This window comes from Harpegnathos saltator, unplaced genomic scaffold (genome assembly GCF_003227715.2).
Source record: "Harpegnathos saltator strain DR-91 unplaced genomic scaffold, Hsal_v8.6 scaffold409, whole genome shotgun sequence".
Lineage (NCBI taxonomy): Eukaryota > Metazoa > Arthropoda > Insecta > Hymenoptera > Formicidae > Harpegnathos > Harpegnathos saltator.
The window spans coordinates 372,962-397,508 of NW_020230216.1; the positions used below are offsets into that span (position 1 = coordinate 372,962).

Sequence of the window (24,547 nt, forward strand, 5' to 3'; positions counted from 1 at the left end):
AATGAAGAGCTCTGATTGGTTGATTCTCTTATGCGTTGTGTGTTATGCGTTATGCAGAAGTCTGTGCTCTGGCCCTAATAGTTCGGATCTTATCTTCTAATTTCGTGCTCGCGGCTTTGCCGTGATTTAGGGTCGCCTCCTTAGAGCTTGGAGTTTATCTTCTCCCAAGTGTTCGTAGGGGATTTCGTAGGGGGTTCGTTTGGTGGTCTCAGGAGCGGTGAGGCCACTTCCTTGGAGCTTCAAACTCCTCTTCCTTCCAAATATCCGTAGGAGGCCTTGGATTCCAGGAGCGACTCGGTCGCCTTCCTCCAGAACTCTGAGCTCTTTCTTCCAAGCGTCCGTGGGACATTGACCTCTTGCTTAGGAGCGACTTAGTCGCTCGCCTCTTGCGTGCTAGAACTCAGCGCTCTTTTTCTACGCGTCCTCAGGACCGTGGCTTGTTGTTGGCCATTTCGTCCGGAATGGCAGGCCCTCCGAAACGACGGATGTCATTTCGTCTCTGCGTCTTTTGACATGCTCCAGGTTGCCGCCCCCCGTTGGCGCGTGTGTCCCCCGGGATTTTGCTTTGACGAGCACGTTCGCCTTATTACGTTATTCTATTGCGTCATTCTTGCGTTGTTCTATCGTGATTCTCTCCTGCGTTCTTACTGCGTTCACTTGCGTTCTTGCGCTCCGCCGTTGTTCAGAGCGTTGTTTGTTGCTTGCGGTTGGTATTGCTCGCTCTTTTCAGGCTCTTGCCAGCCTTACAATAACTCAGACGTCGGCCGGGACGATCGGTCGGTCGTCCACTCGAGCAGCGTAATCGCGGGCTGACATCGCTCTGTGATCCGATAATTACCAGTCAGCTCTCCTGAGCTATCATATGTTCGGCCGCGTTCCGAACATACATATACATTTATAAATAGTACACATGCATTACTACCTGTTAATGTGGCATCATATATTTCCTCTAAATTATAAACAATTTTTGTTTGATATACTTTTATGAAAAGATGCTAAAATGCAACGTTTTAAGTGGAACACCGACTCAAAACATTCCCAATGTTTAAGGAAAAGTATTATTATCATAGGTCGTTAAACATATCTTGAATATCGCTACAATAATCTGCGTTCAAAAATAGGGGGTCCCACTCAAGAAAATAACCTTGACTTGGTTTTGAGAAGGTCAAAGTTATTCAAGGTCATTCAAAGTTAAATATATATTTTAATTATATACCTCTTCTAAAATACCCCTTCTAAAATAAGTAACTTTTGTCTGAAAAATTTTTTGTCTATAACGAGTTACAGAAAAGATATTAAAATGCATTATTTAGAATAAAATGCCTTGTGTAATATCTATCAGCACTTTTCAGAAAACGTTCTCTTTCTATATTTTAACGATGTTTCTTTTTATATTGCCTAATTCTGGAAGAGAGTGTAATCATGATTTCTTTAGTTCTCTTGAACAATTTAAATTATTATGCTCAATATTCAACTCCTTTCAGGCTATCAATTTTACCATCAGTGTTTTCGATATCTTCCTTCAATCATTCATACAATGTTTATATCATCATTGTTTAATGGCACTATATTTAATATAACTGTACTTTCTGTGTATTAATTATAATATAATATAATTCTATAAAGATATTTTATGAAAATAATTAAATTTACCTTTTAAACAGGTTTCACATAATGTAAGCCCTGTTGATGAATTTTCAAGTGACCCATTAATAGAGCTACTCGGTGAAAATGGTGATATCAATCAAGCTGATTCTTATGGACGAACGATATTACATACTTTAGCTGCGGATGGCAATACATCTTTATTAGAGCTGGCGCTTTCAACCTATCCTCAGGTATAATTTGTTTTAAATTATCTTATATAAAAATAAAATAAGATCCTATGAAATTAAAAAAAATATAAGTAATAAATTCTCTGTACTTAAATATATTTAGAAAATTTTATCAATGAACATACCAGATAAAAATATAGGATAATCGAAAATTATATAAATAAACGAACTCACCGAGAGAAGTTCGTTTGGATTGCTTGTGGTCTCGTCCGGATGGATACTGTAGTAGTATCTTCTGTACACGCATTTCCCAACAGTTCACATTCCAAGAAGAAAAAAGGGGGCACGCGCGTCCGCTTTCCCACGCACTCACGCGCGCCACCGTTCTCCCGCGCGCTCGTGCAGGACCATCTCATTTTTCAGAACGAAAATAGCAAATCGCTCAATGTGGAGACCGCGGGTGGGAAAAAACGCGGAAGCTATGGGAGGGAAGGTCCATCCGGACGAGACCACAAGCATAATTCCAAGCGAACTTCACTCGGTAAGTTCGTTTGCTTATATAATTATGCTCTGTGGTCTCGTCCAGATGGATACTGTGGATGTTCAGAAAGCGATTTGTAGAGGAGGGAGGTGAAAAGAAAATAAAATTAAAATTAGTGCAACTGGCCGCAAAGGGGTGTATTAAACTGCAAGGAGGCAGTCGCAGAATAACAACAATAGAAAAATAAACGTGAGCCTTAAGCGCGAAGAACGGAGTTTGTAAAAACCTCTGAGTGGAGGATAGGATTGTAAAAACGTGCGAAAACTTGGGAGAAGCCTGACCAACCGACCGCACGTTTGATTATATCTAAAGCTACTCCCTTCTACGCCGCCAATGAGGTGGATGCATGACGGGTACTATGCGGTGTATCAGTTTGGACATTAATCGCATTAATAATGGAAGCAAACAGGTCCACGTCAAAAGGTCCAAATGCAGTCAAGATCTTCGAAAAAACGGCGACAATGACCATTCCGTGTCCACACTGACGGCTCGTGATTCGCTATCAGCGATGACATTATAAATAGAAACAATGTAAGAGGCAAAAATGGAGATGTTATGGTCTTCGCACCAGGTCCAGATTTGCTGCGCCAACAATGTAAGGTACGCACCGGACCGGTATTGCACCGAACCGAAACGATTGATACAGGCAATGGCCGTAGTATTGTCGACGCGAAGGAGTGTCGCAGTTTCGAAGATCTGCTGCAAACCACTGCAAAGCATAAAAACAGCTTTGAGTTCAAGAAAATTTATATGACAGGACCGCTCAGATGCCGATCACTAACCACGGGTATGACGTGATCCACACGATGCACCCCAGCCAGAGAGAGAGGCGTCCGAAAAGATTTCGCGGGTAGTGACCCCGGAACGTATAGTCTTAGCCTGACGGAGGTTAGATAAAATGAAAAACCACTATCGGAAGTCACGGTCAAGATGAGAAGGAAGACGCATTGTAGCTGCTTAACTGCCACCAGAACGTGCTAAGGCGAGAAACTTTTCACGCTCGAAACCTTGATGTGTAAGAGACCATATTCTATTGCAGGACAGACGGATACAAGGGAGCCGATTATGCTTACGAAGTCTTGTATGCGACAGTGGGGCCCCGTAGAAAATCGAGAGATCATATGAAGTAGCGCATCTCGGCGTGTCGGAGGGATCGCGATAGATTGAGATACTGAGTCGAAAATAAAACCAAGATAGTGGCAATGTTGTGCTGGTACAAGTTGGGATTTCTCATAATTAAAGAAAAAACCGAGCGACGTAATCAAAGACAGAGATGCAGTCAGGTTATGAAGGCAGTCGACTCTCGAGGCGCCGAAAAAGAGGAAATCATCCAGATAAACAACCGAATAAAAACCCTGGTCACGTAAACGGGCTATGACGGGGCGTAAGAGCTTGGTGAAAATGTATGGCGTCGTAGAAAGTCCAAAAGGTAATGCGATAAATTCGTAAGTAACTGAACGCCATTGGAAGCGCAGAAAACGGCGACAGTGAGTCGCAATGAGCACTAAGAGATACGCATCTTCTAAATCGAGGGTCAACAGCCACGAGTCCTGAGTCATCAACTGCACAACTGTACGCCAGTCTTCTAATTGAAAATGCGGTGGCTACAGGTAAGTATTCAGTTGTTTGAGGTTTAGTATAAAGCGCATATCTCCCGACGCTTTCTTGACGAGGAAAAAACTCGACAAGAATTGGTCGGGGGAAGAAGAGGTAATAACTACAGCTCCTTTGGAGAGCAGACGCGAAATTTTGGCATTGTAAGCCGCCGCAACAGTCTGAGAGAAAACGGGTTCTGATAGTGATACCTGAGGTGGCAGTGGGAACACGAACGGGATATTGCATCCACTCACGGCATCTAGGATTTCCGGGTCGCTGGTCACCTTTTCCCACATAGACCGAAAAACAGCCAATCGGCCCCGAGTTCTTACTTCTTTCAACGTCTAGTCCGGGAGCGGGAGCGAGGGCGATAATCCCGGAGGCGGTTCAGCTTCGGCACGGTCCCTGACTTGCGAACCGCAGTCGTCATCCGTGGAGCAGGAGCCTGCAAGTTTCCCCGACGCACTGGTGGTGGCTGAGGATGATGGTGAGCTGCCGCCGTCGAGGGGGTCATCTGCGGTTTCGAGAGGTCTCGTCCCGCTTTCTCACAGGCTTGCGCAGATCTGAGATGTTCGGCGAGTGACGAACCAAATAGCCATTCGTCAATAACCGAGTGGTCCACAGCTGATTTGCCGACAAAAGTGAAGCACGGCTTGATGAAAGCTTGTCTGACCAATAAGAGGCGGAATTGGTGGTCCACCAAAAGATGAATCGCCTCCGCCATTTTTGCGAAGGCATCCTTCATAGGGGCATCTAGCGATAGACCGTGAAAATGGCGTAGAAGATCCAAAAACCTTGAGCCAATTGCGTTAAGGCAAGTGCCAACTTGCTGTTGATCCCGCGCCTGATGCTCACCTCATTTTAGAACGCTTAAGCGTTTTCCGAGTGCTGAAACAAGCTCCTAAGTTAAGTTTAGGAGGACCTAGCTGCAGAAGCTCGCCCTAAAGCTGGTATTTGGACAGCAGACCCGCGCGAGTGTCCTCCTTTAGGCCGGAGTGAACCTCATTGCAAGTAGAGGCGAGGATAAATGGATCCCATGAAGATTCAGACGCAGCAGGAAGGGACCGAAGAGTTCATTCGCCAACGACGACGTATTCTCCTTCTCGGAGTCGTCTAGCTCCAAAGGAAGTGGAGAAACCCGGCGAAGGAGACAGTGGCTGGCGGAGGCTGGCCCGCTGAGAAAGAAGAAGCATGGTCAGATAGAGCAATCGGATACGTGCCTTCGGATAGCGAAGGCAACGCACCTAGTACGCCGCCCCGGTTCTCAAGAACTGGATGCTCATCTGCCTGCGAGTCCTCTGGAACGTCGATGAGAATATCGTCTAGCTCCAAAGGGAGTGGAGAAAACTCGGCGAAGGAGACAGTGGCTGGCGGAGGCTGGTCCGCTGAGAAAGAGGAAGCATGGTCAGATAGAACAATCGGATACGTGCCTTCGGATAGCGAAGGTAACGTACCTGGTACGCCACCCCGGTTCTCAACAACCAGATGCTCATCTGCCTGCGAGTCCTTTGGAATGGCGATGAGAACATCGTCCGCCAGGGTTGGGACAGCGACCTGCACCGCGGAGACGGGAACAGACCGGACATTGTCGGCAGGCAGAGATGCGGAAGCCTGTTGGGTCTTCATGAAGGCCAAAATATCGTGCAAGATAATGGCGAGGTCGGCCCCCGAGGAGAGGGAAGCATCGCGTGAGAAAGCTCGCGGCCTAACCTCCAAATCGCGCTCGCGCTCGCGACTGCCGGGGTCTCGTTCGCGCGATCTATCGCGAGAATAGCGCCGACGCTTCCGGGAACGATGACTCTTATGTTTAGGCATCTTGGAGCCCCAGGAACAAAGCAGATAAAGAATAAACACAGCATACACCGTACACAAAAACAACGAACTAGGTTGCGCGCAACAGAAACACAATGAGATGGTCCTGCGCGAGCGTGCGGGAAAATGGTGGCGCGCGCGAGTGCGCGAGAAAGCGATGACGCGCACGCCCCCTTTTTTCTTCTTGGCAGGAATGTAAACTGTTGGGAAGTGCATGTACAGAAGACATTACTACAGTATCTATCCGGACGAGACCACAGAGCATAATTCAAGACATACTCATCATATAGATATTCGTTCAATCAAACTAAACAAAGAAGTCGTATACTATTTCCACATTTTACGAAGTCACATGTGATGTAGCGATTTAATGATGAAAAACAACGCGTGTATGATTCGCTAATGTCGATCTTTTTTTGTCAATCGATACCGTAATTGGCTCAATTACAGACAATATACAGGATTTACAAATAGTCTGGAAATCTCTAAAAATTTTGAAAAATATCTATTTAGAAAAAAATGTTTCAGACAAAAGTTGTATAATTTCAAGGAAGATAAAGAACAACTATAACAGTTTGTTTACAGATGGTGCCACTTTCGAGATATTCACTGATCATTATTTTTTTTAAATGGAAATCCCAATTTTTTATTATATCATCTTTTTCAGCAATTAATTTTAATAACTGTTTTCTGAAATATTTTTTTACTTGCCTAATATTTTTTGAGATATTTAAGGAAAACTTGGTAACTCTTTCTATATTTAACTTACGATATCTCACTATTTGTCGACAGAAAAAGTGGTACCAGAGTTTTTTATTCTATTTGGTCTCAAGAATATATTGTTACAATAGCGCATTGACTTCTGTTAATTTGATGGTTTTGAAATTTCCAAAAGTCCATAAGTTAATAAAAATTAGGGTACTATTATAAAATATATATTCTTGAAACCAAATAGAGTAAAAAAGTCCAGTACTATTTTCTCTTCCGACAAATAGTTAGCGAAATATCTAAATATTAAGCTAAATATTAAGTTAAATATTAAGAAAGTAATTAAGTTTTCCTTAAATATCTAAAAAAATATTAGGCAAATAAAAAAGTGTTTCAGACAAAATTTGTTAAAATTAATTGGTAGAAAAAGATGATATAATAAAAAATTGGGGTTGCTAGAGAAAAGTAATGATCAGTGTTCTTAAGTTCTTAAGGCAGTATTCTAGTGTAACGGGTACTTTTTCATAGCTTTTTTTGGAAACTTTTTTAAGAATGTAGACAAACATATCGTTATCAAAACTGTTCCTCTATATTATTTACCATTTAAGTTTACAAAAAGAATTTTTTTCGTAAAAAAATACTTAAAATAGATGGCGCTATAGAGCGTCGAAGTCGAGGCCTAAAAAAAAGGTATTGGATGGTAGATATGATTCCGGCTCTTCAGATAATCTGAAACAAAAAATCAAAAGATCTTTGAAATATATACTGGCTATAGCCGGTAGCAGATTTAAGTGAAAATATGAAAAATTTTCAAAATGATGGACATTTGAAACTTAAATATCGATTTTTATGATTTTTTTCGTTGGTTTTTGGGCTATAACTTTTGTAAAAATATGTATTTCAATATAATTATGGTAGAGGCTATAGGCACACGTCCCCTGAAGATGTATGCAAAGCGGTGACGCGATCGGTTCATTAGCTTTTGAGATAGTATGTGTACCGATCTTGAAAACGTGATTTTGAGAAAAACGCGTTTAAAGTTTTAAAAACGTTTCAAGTCAAAATTATTAAAAAGAAAAAAATCGCCAAGTACACGCGTTCCAGAGCTTATTCTGCAAATATAGATTTAAAAAAATGTTATAAAAAGATAAGGATCAAGAAAATAATATGGGATGTTATATTTTAAATTAACTTCCCAAAAATGTTTTCATTGCATGGAAAACAATATTCAGGAAAAATTATTAATGCAAATTTGTACAAAAAATGTTACTTTTTAATCTTTTAAAAAGAGTAATGAAATCAAAAAGTTACGCCAACTGATAATGCGAAAATATATTATATACAAGACATGAAAAACGAAGCAACGAAAGTAAATAAAACAATAAAACGAAATAATAAAACAATGAAAAATAAAATTAAGATTTAGATAAAAACGCTTGGCGTACCCAGGATACATTAAAACAAAAGTTTTAATAGATTATATATTTCAATCTTCTAATAATTGCACTGGTACATTTTATAATTATATAATGGCAATCTATATTTCTAAAAATTAATATTAAATGTGTTAACACTATTTATATATTTGACAGTTTATAATATTTGGGTACGCCAAGTGTTTTTGTCTAAATCTTAATTTTATTTTTCATTGCTTTATTATTTTTAATTTTATTTACTTTCGTTGCTTCGTTTTTCACATCTCGTACAATATATTTTCGCATTATCAGTTGGCGTAACTTTTTGATTTCATTACTATTTTTTAAAAAGATTAAAAAGTAACATGTTTTGTACAAACTTGCATTAATAATTTTTCCTGAATATTTTTTTCCATGCAATGAAATCATTTTTGGGAAATTAATTTAAAATATAACATCCCATATTATTTTCCTGGTCCTTATTTTTTTTTAACATTTTTTTAATCTGTATTTGCAGGACAAGCTCTGGACCGCATGTACTTGGCGCTTTCTTTTTTTTTTAAAGTAATTTTGTTTGAATTTCACATATTTTTTTTTACACACATTTGAATTATTATAAATAGTATTGAGTTGGTAACATTTTCATCAAATATTGAAGATCCTATTCTTGATAGTTCGATGTCGCTTATCTCATGCACATGTATTCTATATATTAGAGTATATTCTCAAATTCAACACAAAAGGTTCAGTTATATTTATTACTTTTAATCAAGAAATATAACTCTGTTACAGTTATCGTTGCATTTAAAGTGATTAATATCTGTACTAAAAAATTACAGACAAAAAATTACTTATCTTCTAACAGAAGCAGCACTAACTATGCAGTGGTCACTCATTGTTTATTGAAAAATTTGCTATCACCATTACTAATTTTACAAAAACTACTCTTTATGACTCTGATAATTTAAAGAGTAATGAATTATTATAGAAAACACTGAGTTGACATGGATCTGTCAAGATAATGATTTTCAAAACTTGATAAAAACAATACCAACTCAGTACTTTCTATAATAATTCATTACTCTTTAAATTATCAGAGCGATAACGAGTAGTTTTTGTAGAATTAGTAATGGTGATAACAAGTTTTTCAATAGACAATGAGTGACCACTTTGTAGCGCTGTTACGTTAGAAGGTTAAAAGTAATTTTTTGACTGTAATTTTTTAATACAGATATTAATCACTTTAAATGCAACGATAACAATAACAGAGTTATATTTTTTGGATAATAGTAATAAATATAACGAAACCTTTTGTATTAAACTTAAGAATACATGTGCATGAGATACGCATCATCGAACTGTCAAGAAAAAGATTTTCAAAACTTGATGAAAATGTTACCAACACAGTACATTTTATAATAATTCATTATTACTTAAATTAGAAGACTGGTAACAAGTAGTTTTTGAGTAATGAATGAACGTGAACTTAAGACGATCTTAAATAAAGACCGGACTATGAATATGGCCCATTGGGGCGACACAACGCACGACGCACAACACACTTGTCCCAGTGGAACGATTTGATTGGTTAACTCGGTTCTTCAATCAAAGCGCTGTTACAAATATATGGATGTCACATATGTATCATTTAACTGAAACATTTAAATCAAACTTTAAATAATTATCTAAGTATTTTATAAATAATTAGACAAGTTTCAGATGACAAATATTAACTGATGCGTACCTAAGTCAAAAAATGGATCTAAGTATCTCACATATAAAATCGCTTCGCTCTCATATGCACTTAGCGTGTGTCTTTTTGTAATTATAATTGATGTCAGATAAACTGTCAAGACTCAATAATCATCATACTTTAGATCAGAGCTGGAGACTAAGTGCCCTTTTCAGCTGGATTTCAAGCGGTGACACCCACCGTTCCCCTTCCACCGCTCCGCGTTCAGCGGCCGAGGTGACGATCGCGGATCGCTCAGGCCTGTCGCTAAGATGTCAGTTGGAGCGTACCCTCGTGTTTTATTATAATTATAATTTTTTCCTCTCTTAATAATCGCTTTAAAATATATATGTTTATGTGTTTTATACACACATACATATATATATATATAGTTACAACATAATGAAAAAAATGACATAAAAAAAGTATAATTAAAGGATTATTGCAATAAATTTCCACATCACCTGTGAGGTACTATTGCTGATGCGTTTTTTTAAAGTGGTCTCCCCAGTAGGCCTACTTCACTAAATAATAAAGAACAAATACGATAAAATGTATGGCTCGGCAGGAAAACTAGATGAAAAGAAGTAACTGATCATTTGGGTTACTACAAGTAACCCTAACAAGTAAACTAGGATTTCCTGGGTCGTTTAGATTGTACTATAGATGATATATCCAAAGACATTTTAGAAGAACTAGCTCGCATCAAGGAAGAAAGGGAAGTATCATTTAAAGAAGAACGTTTATTAAAAAATGCGTTATTGCAGCGGTCGAATCATTTGGAGATTCGATGACTTTCGAAAAAGCTGCAAGCATTCCATTAAATCTGTAAAATCACGGATAGATGATACAGCTTCATCTTTAGAAGAGAAATTGAAATGTTCATTTGCGTCTTATTTGTATTATTCATTATGTATTTATGAGAACACCGATAATCGGCATATGGATCAACTGTGTATTTTTGCTTGAATCGTACGTAAAACGATTTTTCACATGTCAAAGACCTCTCAGACTTTGTATCGTTGCAAGGGAAAACAACAGGTGTTGAAATCTTTAAGGCTGTTAGCCAAACTCTGCAAAAGTTTGAGATTGATTTCTACAAATGTTCGGCTGTAGTCACCGATAGCGCAAAAGCAATGATAGGTTTGAAAAAACGGCTTCTTTGAACAAATAAGACAGCAAGGTTTTAAAATCTCTGTTACTCATTGCATCATTCATCAAGAAGCGTTGTCTTATAAACTTAACCCCTTGACTGTGAATGACGTAAATATGCGCATGAAAATTTTGTCTCTTCGGCGTACTCTATGCTCTAAAATTTTGTTTCCCTACCGAGCCATACATTTTATCGTATTTGTTCTTTATTATTTAGTGGAGTAGGCCTACTGGGGAAAGCACTTTAAAGAAACGCATCAGCAATAGTACCTCACAGGTGATGTGGAAGTCTATTGCAATAATCTTTTAATTATACTTTTTTTATGTCATTTTTTTCATTATGTTGTAACTATATATATATATATATATATATGTATGTATGTATGTATATATATATATATATGTATGTATATATATATATGTATATATATATGTATGTGTGTATAAAACACATAAACATATATATTTTAAAGCGAATATTAAGGGAGGAAAAAATTATAATTATAATAAAACACGAGGGTACGCTCCAGCTGACATCTTACGTAGCGACGGGCCTAAGCGATCCACGATCGTCGCCTCGGCCGCTGAGCGCGGAGCGGTGGAAGGGGAACGGTAGGTGTCACCGCTTGAAATCCGGCCGAAAAGGGCACTTAGTCTCCAGCTCTGCTTTAGATGGTATTTAGAATAGGACTTACATATACAACAGGCAAGTATAAACAAGTAAATTTAAATGTTCAATTTCTAACATCACAAGTCAAAATGTCTACATGAGGTTGTCAATTAATCATTGAAAGCAGTGTCCCGATGTTGGAGAGGCTGCACGCATATGCGCGACAATCTCTATTCTAAAGAGAGAAGCAGAGACTCTCTGTTTCTCTCTTTCGAATAGAGATTTATCGCGCATGCGCGTGCAGCCTCTCCCATATATCGGAACATTGATCGAAAGTATGATTACCACTTAAAAAAATATATTTTTCTTTGATGTTCCATTTTCTGTTGTATGTATAGGTTTCCTGTTGTATATATAGATCTTACTTTAAATACCATCGAAAATGTATATATAGATCTTACTTTAAATACCATCGAAAATGCAATGATTATTAAGCTTCGATAGAAAACGGAACATGAAAGAAAAAAAATTGTATTTTGCTTAGGTGGTATATCATACTTTCGATGGTGGTTAGAATAAGATTTAATCAATCGAATAATATAAATTTTTTTTGCGACGTTGACAACTTCCTGTAGACAGTTTAGTTGTCTATAGCGTTATTTTAATCCCCTATGTTACAGAGCGTTAAGTTGTGTTTTCTTTCCTTTTTTATTTTGACCATAAACATTTTTTTGCCACATTAATTGATAACCTCCTGTAGATTCATTATTGCTTAAATTACCAGAGTGATAATTTAAGTGGTTTTAACAAGTGATTTTTACATTATTTGAATTATTAAAATAGTACTGGGTTAGTAACGTCTAACCCAAGTTTTGAAGATCCTTTTCTTGACAATTCAATATCCCTTACCTCTTGCACATATATTCTACATGTTTCACAAGTAAACCAAAAAATTTTTTATTAATAGTATAATATAATTAAAACTTGTGATTACCTTGTAAATGCATATAGAATACATACACAAAGTAAGCGACATTAACCTCAAGAACAGGATCTTCAAAACTTGATAAAAATCTCATCGATATCAACTCAATACTTCCGATAATACTCCTCAATTTATCAGAGTGGTTACAAGTAGTTCTTGCAGAATTAGTAGTGGTGATAGCAAGTTTTGAAGATCTTGTTTTTGACAGGTCGATATCACTTATCTCATATAAAGGGTGTCCCAAAATTCACGCAAGAAGTAATTTTGATAGAAAACACAGGTTTATAATTAAAAATTGTAAATTTTTATTGATTCATAAAGTATACAGTATAGGGTTATATATGGAATAACATATCGGATAAATGGCCTTCACGGCTTTGCTGGCACATATGCACTCTTTTGCTCAAATTTTCCATGACCGTTTTGCATAAATGTGGCTGAATTTCGTTGATACAGCTCAATTTCTTTCTTCAAGGCGTGGGTGGCCGTGCGCTTGTTGGCATAAATTTTAGACTTCAAAAAACCCCAAAGAGAAAAGTCCAACGGCGTTAAATCGCATGATCTGGGCGGCTAAATCTGATCACCAAAACGGGAAATTACACGACCAGGAAATTACTCATGCAGTAATTGAATTGTTTCTCGGGCTGTATGGCATGTGGCACCGTCTTGCTGAAACCACATGTCGTCCACATCCGTATCTTGCAATTTAGGCACAAAAAAACTGGATTATCATGTCGCGATAGCGAGCACCACTAACTGTTATTGCCTGACCAGCCGCATTTTCGAAGAAGAATGGCCCGATGATGCCTCCAGCCCAGCACCAAACAGTGACACGTTGTGGATGTATTTGTTTTTCAACAATAACTCGTGGATTTTTTGAACCCCAAATGCGACAATTTTGTCGATTAACCAAGCCATCAAGATGAAATGAGCCTCATCGCTGAAGATGATTTTGTTCGAAAAATCAGCATCCACTTGTTCTATAATCCATTCAACGAACTCTCTTCGCTGTGGCCGTTTACCCGATATGCTATTCCATACATAACCCTATACTATATACTATATACTATACTATATACTATACTATATACTATATACTATATACTATATACTTTATGAATCAATAAAAAATTTACAATTTTTAATTATAAACCTGTGTTTTCTATCAAAATTACTTCTTGCGTGAATTTTGGGACACTCTTTATTTCTCTATATTGTATAGGGTGATCCAGCAAGAGATGTAGGATTTTAATTTGATGCAGTTTTCGTTGTGTGCACTGCAGCGTTGCGATTCTTCATCTGCTGTGTTTTAGAGGTTAGGGAATATGGAAATGGAGCGTTATATAGCAGCATGTGCAAATCGTAGTGTTTTTATGAAAATCAGCGTTCGATAATGCAAATTGCGATGTTGCAGAGACTTGAAGAGGTGATGATCCGAAAGGACGAAGTCTGGAGAATATGCTGAGCGCGATCTCTCAGGCCAAGTCAGTGATCGTTTCCAAGTCATTTTTGGCGCGTGTTGTCCTGAAGCAAAATTACCTTCCTTCTTCTTTTACCGGTATAAGGCCTTTTATCCTCTAATGCGTTATTAACACGAACCAGTTGCTGCTGATAACGCTGCAGCAGTAATCGTTTCATTAAGTTGGAGCAACTCATGATATACAACGCTTCGCTGATCCCACCATATACATAGCAACACCTTCTTGGTGTGAATATTCAGTCTTGTAGTACAAGTTGAAGGTTCACCCGGATAAATCAACAATTTTCGCCTTTTTGGATTATCGTACAGAATCCATTTTTCGTCGTGTTACTATCTGTACAAGAAGTCCTCCTTCTTGAATCTGAAGAGCAACAACATAGCAATATTACAGCGCCTCTTGCTCTTAGCTGTGAGTTAGTGAGCTAGTGATGACAAGTCGTGGGAAAAAGTCGCGCACGCGCATTAAGCAAACGCTGTGGTAGCTTCACTGACGTATACAGGGTGTCCCATTTTAATGTCCCACCCTAAATAACTCTTCAGTATTGAAGTTTCAAGGAAAATAATCTGAATAAAAGTTGTAGGGATTTAAGTGAGCTACCTTATGATGACCTTGACTTTGACCTTGACCTCTATTTTCAAGGTCATTTGAAGGTCAACTTGCATGTTTTAAATGGGAACTCATTTTTTATTACACTGTTTTTTTCTACTAGTTAATTTAAACACCTTTTGTCTAAAACATTTTTTTATTTGTCTAATATTTTTTAAAATATTTGATAACTTTTTCAATATTTAACTTACGATATCTCGCTATTTGTCGGAAGAAAAAATGGTACTAAACTTTCTTTATTTATTTAGTCTCAAGAATATATTGTTACAATAGCGCCTTGACTTTTGTTAACTTACTGATTTTTGGAAATTTCGAAATCATCAAATTAACAAAAATTAAGGCAGTATTGTAACAATATATTCTTGAGACTAAATAAAGCAAGAAAGTCTAATACCACTTCTTCTTCCGACAAATAATTAGCGAGATATCGTAAGTTAAATATTGAAAAAATTATCAAGTTTTTCTCAAATATCTAAAAAAATATTAGACAAATAAAAAAATGTTTTAGACAAAAGTTGTTCAAATTAACTAGTAGAAAAAACAGTATAATAAAAAATAAAGGTTCCCATTTAAAAAACGCAAGTTGACCTTCAAATGACCTTGAAAATAGAGGTCAAGGTCAATGTCAAGTCAAAGTCATCATAAGGTAGATCATTTAAAGCCCTACAACCCTTTTGTTCAGATCATTTTCCTTGAAACTTCAATACTGAAGAATTATTTGGGGTGGGACATTAAAATAGGATATCCTGTATATTTGAAAGTATCATTAGGTCCCCACTATGAAGGAAATGTGAAGGAAATTATAGGGGAGAAAAAAGCTTCTGTTCAATAAATATAATGTAGTTTATATATGAATAATAGAAAATAATAATAAAATTTATTAATTTGTAATTTTTTTACATCTGCAGCCAATATATTATATTCATTATTCCTATTGCACTTATTATCACAGCTACTTCTTAACTTATCACTACACTTATCACTACATTTATTGTTACACTTATTTATTATAACATTTTACATTATGAATATACAGGATGGGTGGTTATAAATTTACAACCCGAAATGTGAAGGTAGATTGGGTTAAGGCAAACAAAAGTCCCATACCATTATGCGAGATTCACAATAATTATCGCGCCAGCATAGATTATTGGAAAAGCGTTGCAGCTGCTCAGGTCAGAGCGCGGCTCAGTCGATTCAGTAGCTGCCGCTGCGTGGCGAGCGGAAAGACAACGCGCCGCTATTCGTTGTTTTATCTCGCCAGACCTACGTCTCGCTGCACGCCGCCAACAGTTGCGAGGTCGGGTGAGCCGCGTTGTGGCCTGAGTGGCTGCAATGCTTCTCCAAGCATCTATGTCGACGCGCTCTCACTCCTCAGATTTCTATAATCAATAACTCGATAGTCATTGCGAATCTCGCAAAACGGTATGGGACTTTTATGTTTGTCTTAACTCAATCTACCTTCATACTTCGGGTTGTAAACTTATAACCCCCTGCTTCCGAAATTTCTGTAGGGCGATTTTGTACACGCAATTAATGATACAGCGTACAGATGAGTATCTGTGATATTTTTTACACACACACACACACTCGCATTTATAAATTATATATATGTGTATTATATACAGGGTGCTAAATTTCAAACGTAACAGGTAAAAAATCTCGAAAACTAAATGATATTGAGGTCCGCCTTTTTTTTATATTGTATTGTTTCGAAGGCGACACATTTGATTAAAACAAAATTTAATTTTGGGTGGAGGCGCCAAGGTGAAAAAAAGGTCAAACCTTTTTTTAAATGGAACTCTAATTTTTTGAACACCTACGTTTGTAACCCTTGTCATGACGAATTCAACAACCACATACTTAAGGTGATTAGAGATCAAATAATGGAAGAAAGATTCATTAACTTTATTAATATATCTTAATAAAATCAAAGTTTATCTTGTTTATATTGGCAAAATACTATCATGATCTTCCTGCGTTAAAGCTTAGTAGAAGTGGATATGGAATGGATGTTGGCCCTGTAGCAGGTATGTAAATATGAAACCGGAATTTTTGTATAGAAAATACACGTTTATTGTATGAAAATGATAAAAAATGTTTTATTCGAAGTATTGCCCATCGCTAGCTATACATTTTTCCCATCTGTCTGATAATTTGTGGATGCCACGCCGAAAAAACTGTTGCTCTTTTGAGGTAAACCAGTTATCGAGCCATTTTCGTACATTTTCGTAACAAGTGAAGTGCTGCTCAGCAAATGCGTGTCCCATCGATGCAAATAAGTAGTAATCGGACAGTGCCAAGTCTGGTGAGTAAGCCGCATGCGAAAGTATTTCCCAACTAAACGCCTCAATCGTTTCCTTGACCAGTTTTGCTGTGTGTGATGGTGCATTATCATGAAGCAAAATTACTTTGTGTTGCCTTTTTTGATATTCTGGTCGTTTTTCAAGCAAAGCTTGATTCAAATCGATTATTTGCTGTCGGTAGCGTTCAGTATGAACGGTTTCGCCAGGTTTTAGCAGCTCATAATAGATCACACCCTTCTGATCCCACCAAATACAGAGCATTGTCTTCCGTCCATAGCGATTTGGCCTTGCAGTTGATGTCGATGGTTCGCCTGGAGTTACCCATGACCTTTTATGCTTAGGATTCTCAAAATATATCCACTTTTCATCGCCAGTCACAATTCGATGGAGAAATGACTTTCTTTTGTACCTGGCGAGCAGCATTTCACAAGTGGGTTTTTGGTTTTCCTGCTGTCTTTCATTCAGTTCATGTGGAACCCATTTTGCCATCTTCTGGATCTTTCCCATGGCTTTCAAACGGAGACGGCTTTTCGTGTCACATTTAATTGGTCCGTGAGTTGTTGTTGCGTTTTAGCGTCATCCTCATCCAACAATGCTTGCAATTCGCTGTCTTCAAACTTTTTCGGTGGTCTTCCACGTTCTTCGTTTCTCACGTCAAAATCGCCACGTTTGAATTTTTTAAACCACTCAAAGCATTGTGATTTACCAAGAGCATACTCACCATAAGCTTTGACAAGCATTCGGTGCAATTCTGCAGCAGTTTTATTCAAATGGTAACAGAAAATCAATGCTGTCCGCAAATCGTAGCTTCCAGGCACAAAATTTGACATGTTCAACGCTATTACAAACTATGCTGTTGTATGAAACTTGTATTGTTGTGAGTTGAAAATCTTTGTCAGATGTCGACAAATGGAAATGGCGCCAATAACGCGGTTTGACGGTAACTACATTGACAGCTAGGGCCATCTATGGGCAAATTCCGATTTCATATTTGCAGACCTGGTAAGTGCATGAAATTTCGAAATGTGAATGGCCGTCATTTTTAATGGGGGGGGGGTCGTAGCGACTTAAAATTTTAAGGGTGTGTTTGTTATGGAAAGATCTTTCAAATGAGCCCCCACTCGACCTTTAGTCCAATTTAAAATTTTCAACCCCCCTTTTACCCCCGCGTACCAGAGGATGGGGAATAATCGGTATCTATGTCATAGGGTAGCTTTTTTGAAAAATCAAAATATGTGTGTTACCGTTTATTGATATTGTTGTGTCCGAGCCACAAGGTTTGTGGCAGCGTCCATTGTCCATGAGCCTTAGGCATCTGATGCTGATTTTGACCACTGAACGAAGATTGTCTGGACGACGGAAAATCGATAAGAAGAAAACAACAACAGCTGACAATAAGTCTCCGGCAAGCTGTCATCGTAGACAGACGCGAGAATTATCAAATCGAGAATTATTCCTGTTTAAAGCTTGACTGAGCTACGCTGTAAATAGTAAAGTTTGTTATTTTTACGCGAGTGTTCTCATTTACCCGAGTGTAAGCGTGAGTGCGAGAGTGAGCGCAACATTTTGAGGGCTCGTCCGGGATCGAATCACAGCTCGTCCGGGATCGAATCACAGATCATTCGGGATAAGAAACAGCATCGTTCGACGAAAAGGCGAGCAAGAAAGGAAATTATGATGCATTCGCCAAGAGTAACTCGAAGCCAGGCTTTGAAGGCAGCATCAAATTTGATAACGGCAGTAGCCGAATCAGAGAGCAAAACAGAGGCAGGAGCTTTGCAAACACTTCTGCGGGAGGTGCAGCAGCTTCGCGAGGAGCAAGAACAGGAGCGGCAGGAGCTTCTTGAATTGCGGCGTTGGCGGAGGACAGAAGAGCGGGGACAACGGGAAACCTTCACAGCTAAGTCACTCTAGAAATGTTTCCTTAGCCGAAATAAAATTAAAGCCTGATATCTATGACGAAACGGTTCCGTTGCGTGATTTTATCAGAATTTTATCAGATTTCATCAGATTTTATTTGAATTGATAACACGAGCTAACAAGAGAGAGATTTAGTTTTACAACATTATTTTTAAATAAAGAGCGTTTACTCATTCAATTGTGTATGTTGTTTTGTTTCAAGATAAAGATGGCCCATTCTTTTCTGATTCCGTCATTTCCATCGTCAATTTTCCATCGATTATTCAAGAAGGCTGCCTCCTTCACCATTTTGACCGTGGTTTTTCCGTGGGGCATTGGGCGAATGCCGAGGCAGGGACTTGGGGTGTTCTTCAAAAGCACGTTGGGTCCACGGGAATTACCCCCCCCCCTGTCTGAAGAGGAGCCAAGGAGGAAACGGACGAAGAAGCGAAACAACAAGCAGATCGTTTTAGAAAGGTCCTGGAAACTAATCATCTCCTAGAGGACGGGGATAGAGATAATGTTCTGAAGGCGAAGAGTCAAGATCCTCAGAATCCTTGATTGAGATCAGGAATTCATGGAGTCCGGTAACCTGTAGCAGCAGCTCAGGGTAGGACAGGAATCATGAAAATCTCTAGAGTCAAGGAAGAGGATGACCTTGTCTAAGAGAATTGTCGGGACGACAATTTTTCGAAGAGGGGAAGCAGTGTTGTTCCCGAGCCACAAGGTTTGTGGCAGCGTCCGTTGTCCGTGAGCTTTAGGCATCTGATGCTGATTTTGACAACTGAACGAAGATTGTCTGGACGACGGAAAATCGATAAGAAGAAAGCAACAACAGCTGACAATAAGCCTCCGGCAAGCTGTCATCGTAGACAGACGCGAGAATTATCAAATTGAGAATTATTCCTGTTTAAAGCTTGAGTGAACTACGCTGTAAATAGTAAAGTTTGTTACTTTTACGCGAGTGTTCTCATTTACCCGAATGCAAGTATGAGTGCGAAAGTGAGCGTAACAATATTTTTATTTTTACAAAAATTATTTAAGGGTTTCCACACTTTTGACAAACCCTGTAGACAACACAATACCGACGTACCCACTACATGTCTTCTGCGTTCTATAATAGCACCACCTATAAGTTATGCTAACTAGGCAGTTACTTTTTTTTATAACGGTGGGGAAATCCATCATGGATACCTTCGGCCCTTGGGGAGGCCGAGGGTTATGGCGGACTCTTACTGGCTAAAACCTCACCGGGGTGTCTACCGATCGGGCCGGTATGGGAGGTCAGGGAAACTGCGCCAGCATTCTTTCCCTGACACCCCGGTCCCAGGGCTCGTTAGAAGAGCCCCACGCACAAGTACCGCGCCTCATTCCCTCATGGGGAACTATTCAGGGCGCGGTGCCCCAGCCGGTTAACCGGCCGGGTTGGCCATCCGGTTCTAATTTGGGAGAGGGGGAACACTCACCTCCTCTCCCCTAGCCCCCCTCATCACTTGAGAGGGGCGGGGGAGTGAAGCCCGTCCCCAAGCGGGCTACCACTCCCCCGTGCCCTACCCTGTCCGACTCCCCCCTCGGACCGTCTCTCCCCGTGCTAATGGAGGCAGGCCCGAGACGGCCGAGGGAGGCCCCGACGACGAGGCGGGTCTTCTTTTTGGGAGACGGAGGAGGGGGGAAGATAGTGGGGCCGGTGGAGGCCTTTGCAGCCTCTAGCTCCTCTAGGAGCCGCCGATTTTCCACCCTCAACCCCCTTAGCTCCTCCCGGAGCTCCCCCGTCTTCCTTCTGGACTCGGAAATCTCACCCCCCCGGCCGTCCATCTCTGCCGTCCTCGCGATGAGTGTCGCCATGGCTTCGGAGACGGCCACGGCGCGGTTCAACAGACACGAAGATCCCCTTAAGTGAGCGAGACTTTCGTGCCACCAGTCGAACCGCGCCGAGTGCGCGATCCACCTCCGAGGCCAGTTCCGACGACCTCACCTCCCTTAGTATGGCCTTGAATGTGGGGTCCTTGTAGATCTCCTCGATGGGGCGTCCGTCCTTTAAAGTCCGGACAATGCCCCTATCGAGGAAATCCCCGACCTCCTTCTCCAGTTGCTCCAATGCGATCTGCTTCTTCCTCTCTCTCTCCTCCTCCCGCCGGAGCAAGATCCCTAGTCCTTTGCCGGTGACTACCGGCCTCCCCTGCTTCCTTTTCTCAGACTCCAGTACAGGGACCTCCGAGACCGATGCCGACGATTCTCTGCTACTCCTTACTTCCACCCTGGTCCTCTTCTTTCCACCGATGTTTTGGTAGTGGCTTCTGCCCCTTTGTCGTTGTTGGCAGCCTTCGTGGTGGTGGGAGCGATCCTATCGAGCACGACCTGCAGTCTGGAGTTCTGTGAAAGAATTATGTCGGAGCGGATTACTGGGCCTCCAGTGGTCAGCCCCAACTTACTCTTCTGTTTCTGTGTCCCCCTCTCTTTGTTGAGGGGGCCCGCCATCTTTGTCGCCCTGGGTAGGGGACTTCTCTTCCATATCCCTTTACTACTAATGGAGCCGGGCTTGCTGGTCCTCTGCGTCAGTTTTTTGCCCTCCGACCCTACGAACTCGGACTCCGATCCCGTGTTGGCCGCCCAGTGATGACCGAAGGCTCATCAAGAACATCCCCCGGTGATGGCTCATCCGGCGCTATCCCGGGGTTAGTTCCTCGATGAGTAGCCGCCCTTTTATCCTTTCCTGGAGGGCTCACCGCACGCACCCCTTGGTAGGGGCCGTGCTCCTGGCCATTACGTGCCAGGGAGGATAGTGGACGGTCCTCTGATAACGGCCCCTCTGCGGCTAGTCCGCAGAAGTCCGTTGCCCCAGCCTCCCCGGGGGGAGACATGATATTATGAAGCCCGACACCCGTAGGATGCCGCGCTATGCTACCTCGGATATAAAAGCTACACGCTACACAACTACCCACTCCCAAGCGATTTGTCCTCGTACCACTGAAACGGGCAATGGAAAAATCTAGCAGCGCCTGCGTGGGTCGTACTTCGCAGGATGAGCGGTTTAGTCGTGACACGCGCGCCGACTCACGTTAGGGTATCGTCTCGCGTGCCGCGTCCACGGGGAACCACGGGAAGGCCCACTTATTTGTGTCCCATGCCTGGACACACGCTCTGACCCTTGGGTAGGATGGGACTAGAGAGGAATATATGATACGGTAGGTGGGTTTTAGCGGACAGGGTTTTAGAATAGAGTAAAGTGGGTGAAAGATTCTAGAATAGAGTAGAGAAAAGCGAAAGAAAGGAGAGTAGAAGAGAACGAAAGTGAAGTAGGAAGCCTAACATGGACCCTTTAACCAAAGGGATTCCCTACAGAATGCCGTAAACACGGAATAGGCCTCTGGAGTTGCCACGAAGTAATGTGTCGCCTCCGGCCATTTCCAGCTTGCGGCCGGAACAAATTGCCGCAGAGCTTCTCTCTGTCCGCTCGAAGTCCACGACATTCCATCAAGTGACGCACTGCTGTGTCTTCGGCCTTTCCACACGCACACAATCCACTTTCCACGAGCCCTAAGGACGCGAGGCGTCCCCGGAACTTGCCGTGTCCAGTGAGCCCTGCGTGACGTAATGGCCCGGATTCACCCAGCTGGCGTCACCCTGTCCCGGACATTGTTTGGAAGGCGTTTAGTATACAGCCTTTGCTCGAAGAAGACCATCGAGATTGCCATATGTTTAGCGCCTCATCCCTAATGAGACCATAGGTCTCTTTGATGCTTCCGGTGAACGAGATTACGACGTTCTCTATTTTTGCATCCATTTCTTTTCTAGCAAAGTATCGCGCCTTGTATTCGGTGGGGAGGATATCAACTGGGACCGCACCCGCAGCAACACAAAGTGACTCCGCCGACGCTGTATGGTATGCAGCAACCGCCGACGTGTGCACTCTGCGCTGCAGGGTCCGGAGATCCTTCAGGCCGCTCTTCTCCGCATCGGTCGATCCACCCGGCAGTGGCGTATGCCACTGTCGGAGTGAACACACCCCGATAGATCGTCGGGAGCGCGCTAAAGCGCAGCCCCCATTGACATCCCGCAGCCCTAGCTATATTGCTGAAAAGCGGTCCGACCTTACCGCGCAGGTATTTACAATGGGAGGAAACTCCCGTTTCTTTGTCGAAATGAATGCCCAGATACCTAACTTTCTAATTGAATTTTCTTTGGCCCTAATCGGATGGTCGATAGTCTCGCCGCAAGGTTAGATTTCTTGACTTTAACTGCCTTTCGTTTTCGGTTCAGACGTGCTCCTCCCTTTCTACCTATAGGGGCTCTCCTGATCAATGTACTCTGAGGACAATCGCCTCAGTCTTAAGCAAAGAGATCTGGAGTTTTGCCCTTTCGCACCATTTGTTGATTAAGTCAACAGTGCGCTGCCTTCGCTCTTCAATTTTGCAACGGGAGTCGCCTTCGACTGTGATCAGCAAATCGTCGGCATACGCGATGGATGACCTGCCTATTTCTTTGTCAAGTTCACGGAAGAGGCCGTCGAATATGACTGTCCAGCAAGCTGGGCCTAAATCTGAGCCTTGAGGGCAGATTCTCTCTACCTCTTTGGAGACGCAGATGTCTCCGAAAGAGATCCTAACTTTTCTGTCGCCGCTGCTCGGCACTCGGAAGATTTTGCGGGGGCAGTCCCGCACATATTATCGCACCTTTCTAATCTTTCTAATACAATGCGGACAGTTCGAAGACTACCACCAAGTCTGGGGTACCGCAGAAGTTTCGACAGATACCTCTGGGGGAGCGCTTTAGACTGTGATTTTTAGCATCTTCACAGCCATTCAGCCCTAGGTACGTTTCCTTCACCGTGGCTTGAGATATCGTTCGACCGCGGGTCAACCGTAGTCTTCCCGGGGGTCGCTAGCGACTGTGCATGTTTACCGTCCCCACAGCCATTCAGCCATCGGCGCTATCCGAACGTTAGCATTGGGACACGTTCAAATTCACGAGTATAGGGATTTACCCGGCTTCAGCGTTGTACCTAAAGTGGTCTACAACGCTGTTTACCTGTTCGATTTTGGTATTTTCCCTATCTTGATGGTTCGTCTTTTCCAGTCGCTACTCCTGTTGGTTCGGTTTCCCAGGCCGAGACAATTAGGTTCATTGCATCGCAATGGGAAGACTTGGATTTCGCCTCGCGACTCCCGTTTCAACAGAGCGTGAGCCTACCTTCGTCTACCCGGACAATGTCTCTGTTAACGATTTCCTTGTTGGCTATAAGGGGGGCTCTCGCATGAGTCCCATGGATGTCCCGGTGCACCTGGCAGAGTCCATAACGTGACTTAGGGCCCCAGGACAATGCCCAGGTCGCCCCGTTCCATGTCACGCATGGCAATAGCGGTCCGTAGGATTCCAGTCGAAACCGATCGTCCCCAGATTCGCTTCTCTGCTTGAACACGCTTCGCTATCCTAGTTTGCTGCGTTGGGCGTCAGTTCATCACTTGTACAGTACCGCACGTTTGGCAGAGTCCTTAACGTGATTTGGGGCCCCAGGACGATGCTCAGGTTGCCCCATTCCTTGTCACGCATGACATTTGCGGTCCGTAGAACGCCAGCCGTAACCAGTCATTCCCGGATTTGCTTCTCTGCTTTGGTGAGTTTACTAATGTCCACAGCATCGTTTGCTATTTTGGACGGTTGGCTGCTCTATCGTATGTTGGGGCATTTTACTTTTAGTCTTTCTCAATTTGAGAGCCCCTGCCATGTGGGATTTTCGTCTTTTTGGACTTCGTTCGATGCACACGTGCTGTACACTTGGAAATCTCAGCTCTTATCTCCGTTTAGTACACTAGGTTACAATCAATACACGTGTGCTTTGTCCTGGGACGTTGGTGTTTACACACTTCGTTGTTTATTGCCATGCTTCTTGCTGAATACTTCGAGGTGAGATGTATCATCTCCTATTCAG

At 41.5% G+C, this 24,547-nt stretch overlaps 1 protein-coding gene across 1 annotated transcript in view; it reads left to right on the top strand.

Moving 5' to 3' along the window:
* The window catches only part of LOC105188104 (ankyrin repeat domain-containing protein 50), a gene marked incomplete at its 3' end in the record, with an annotated part of 526,622 nt that overhangs the window by 151,475 nt on the left and 350,600 nt on the right, over window positions 1-24,547 (top strand). The window contains exon 3 of the mRNA XM_025301288.1: window positions 1,665-1,838. Coding sequence (XP_025157073.1) covers window positions 1,665-1,838 — 174 coding nt within the window. The remainder of the gene's footprint in view (window positions 1-1,664; window positions 1,839-24,547) is intronic.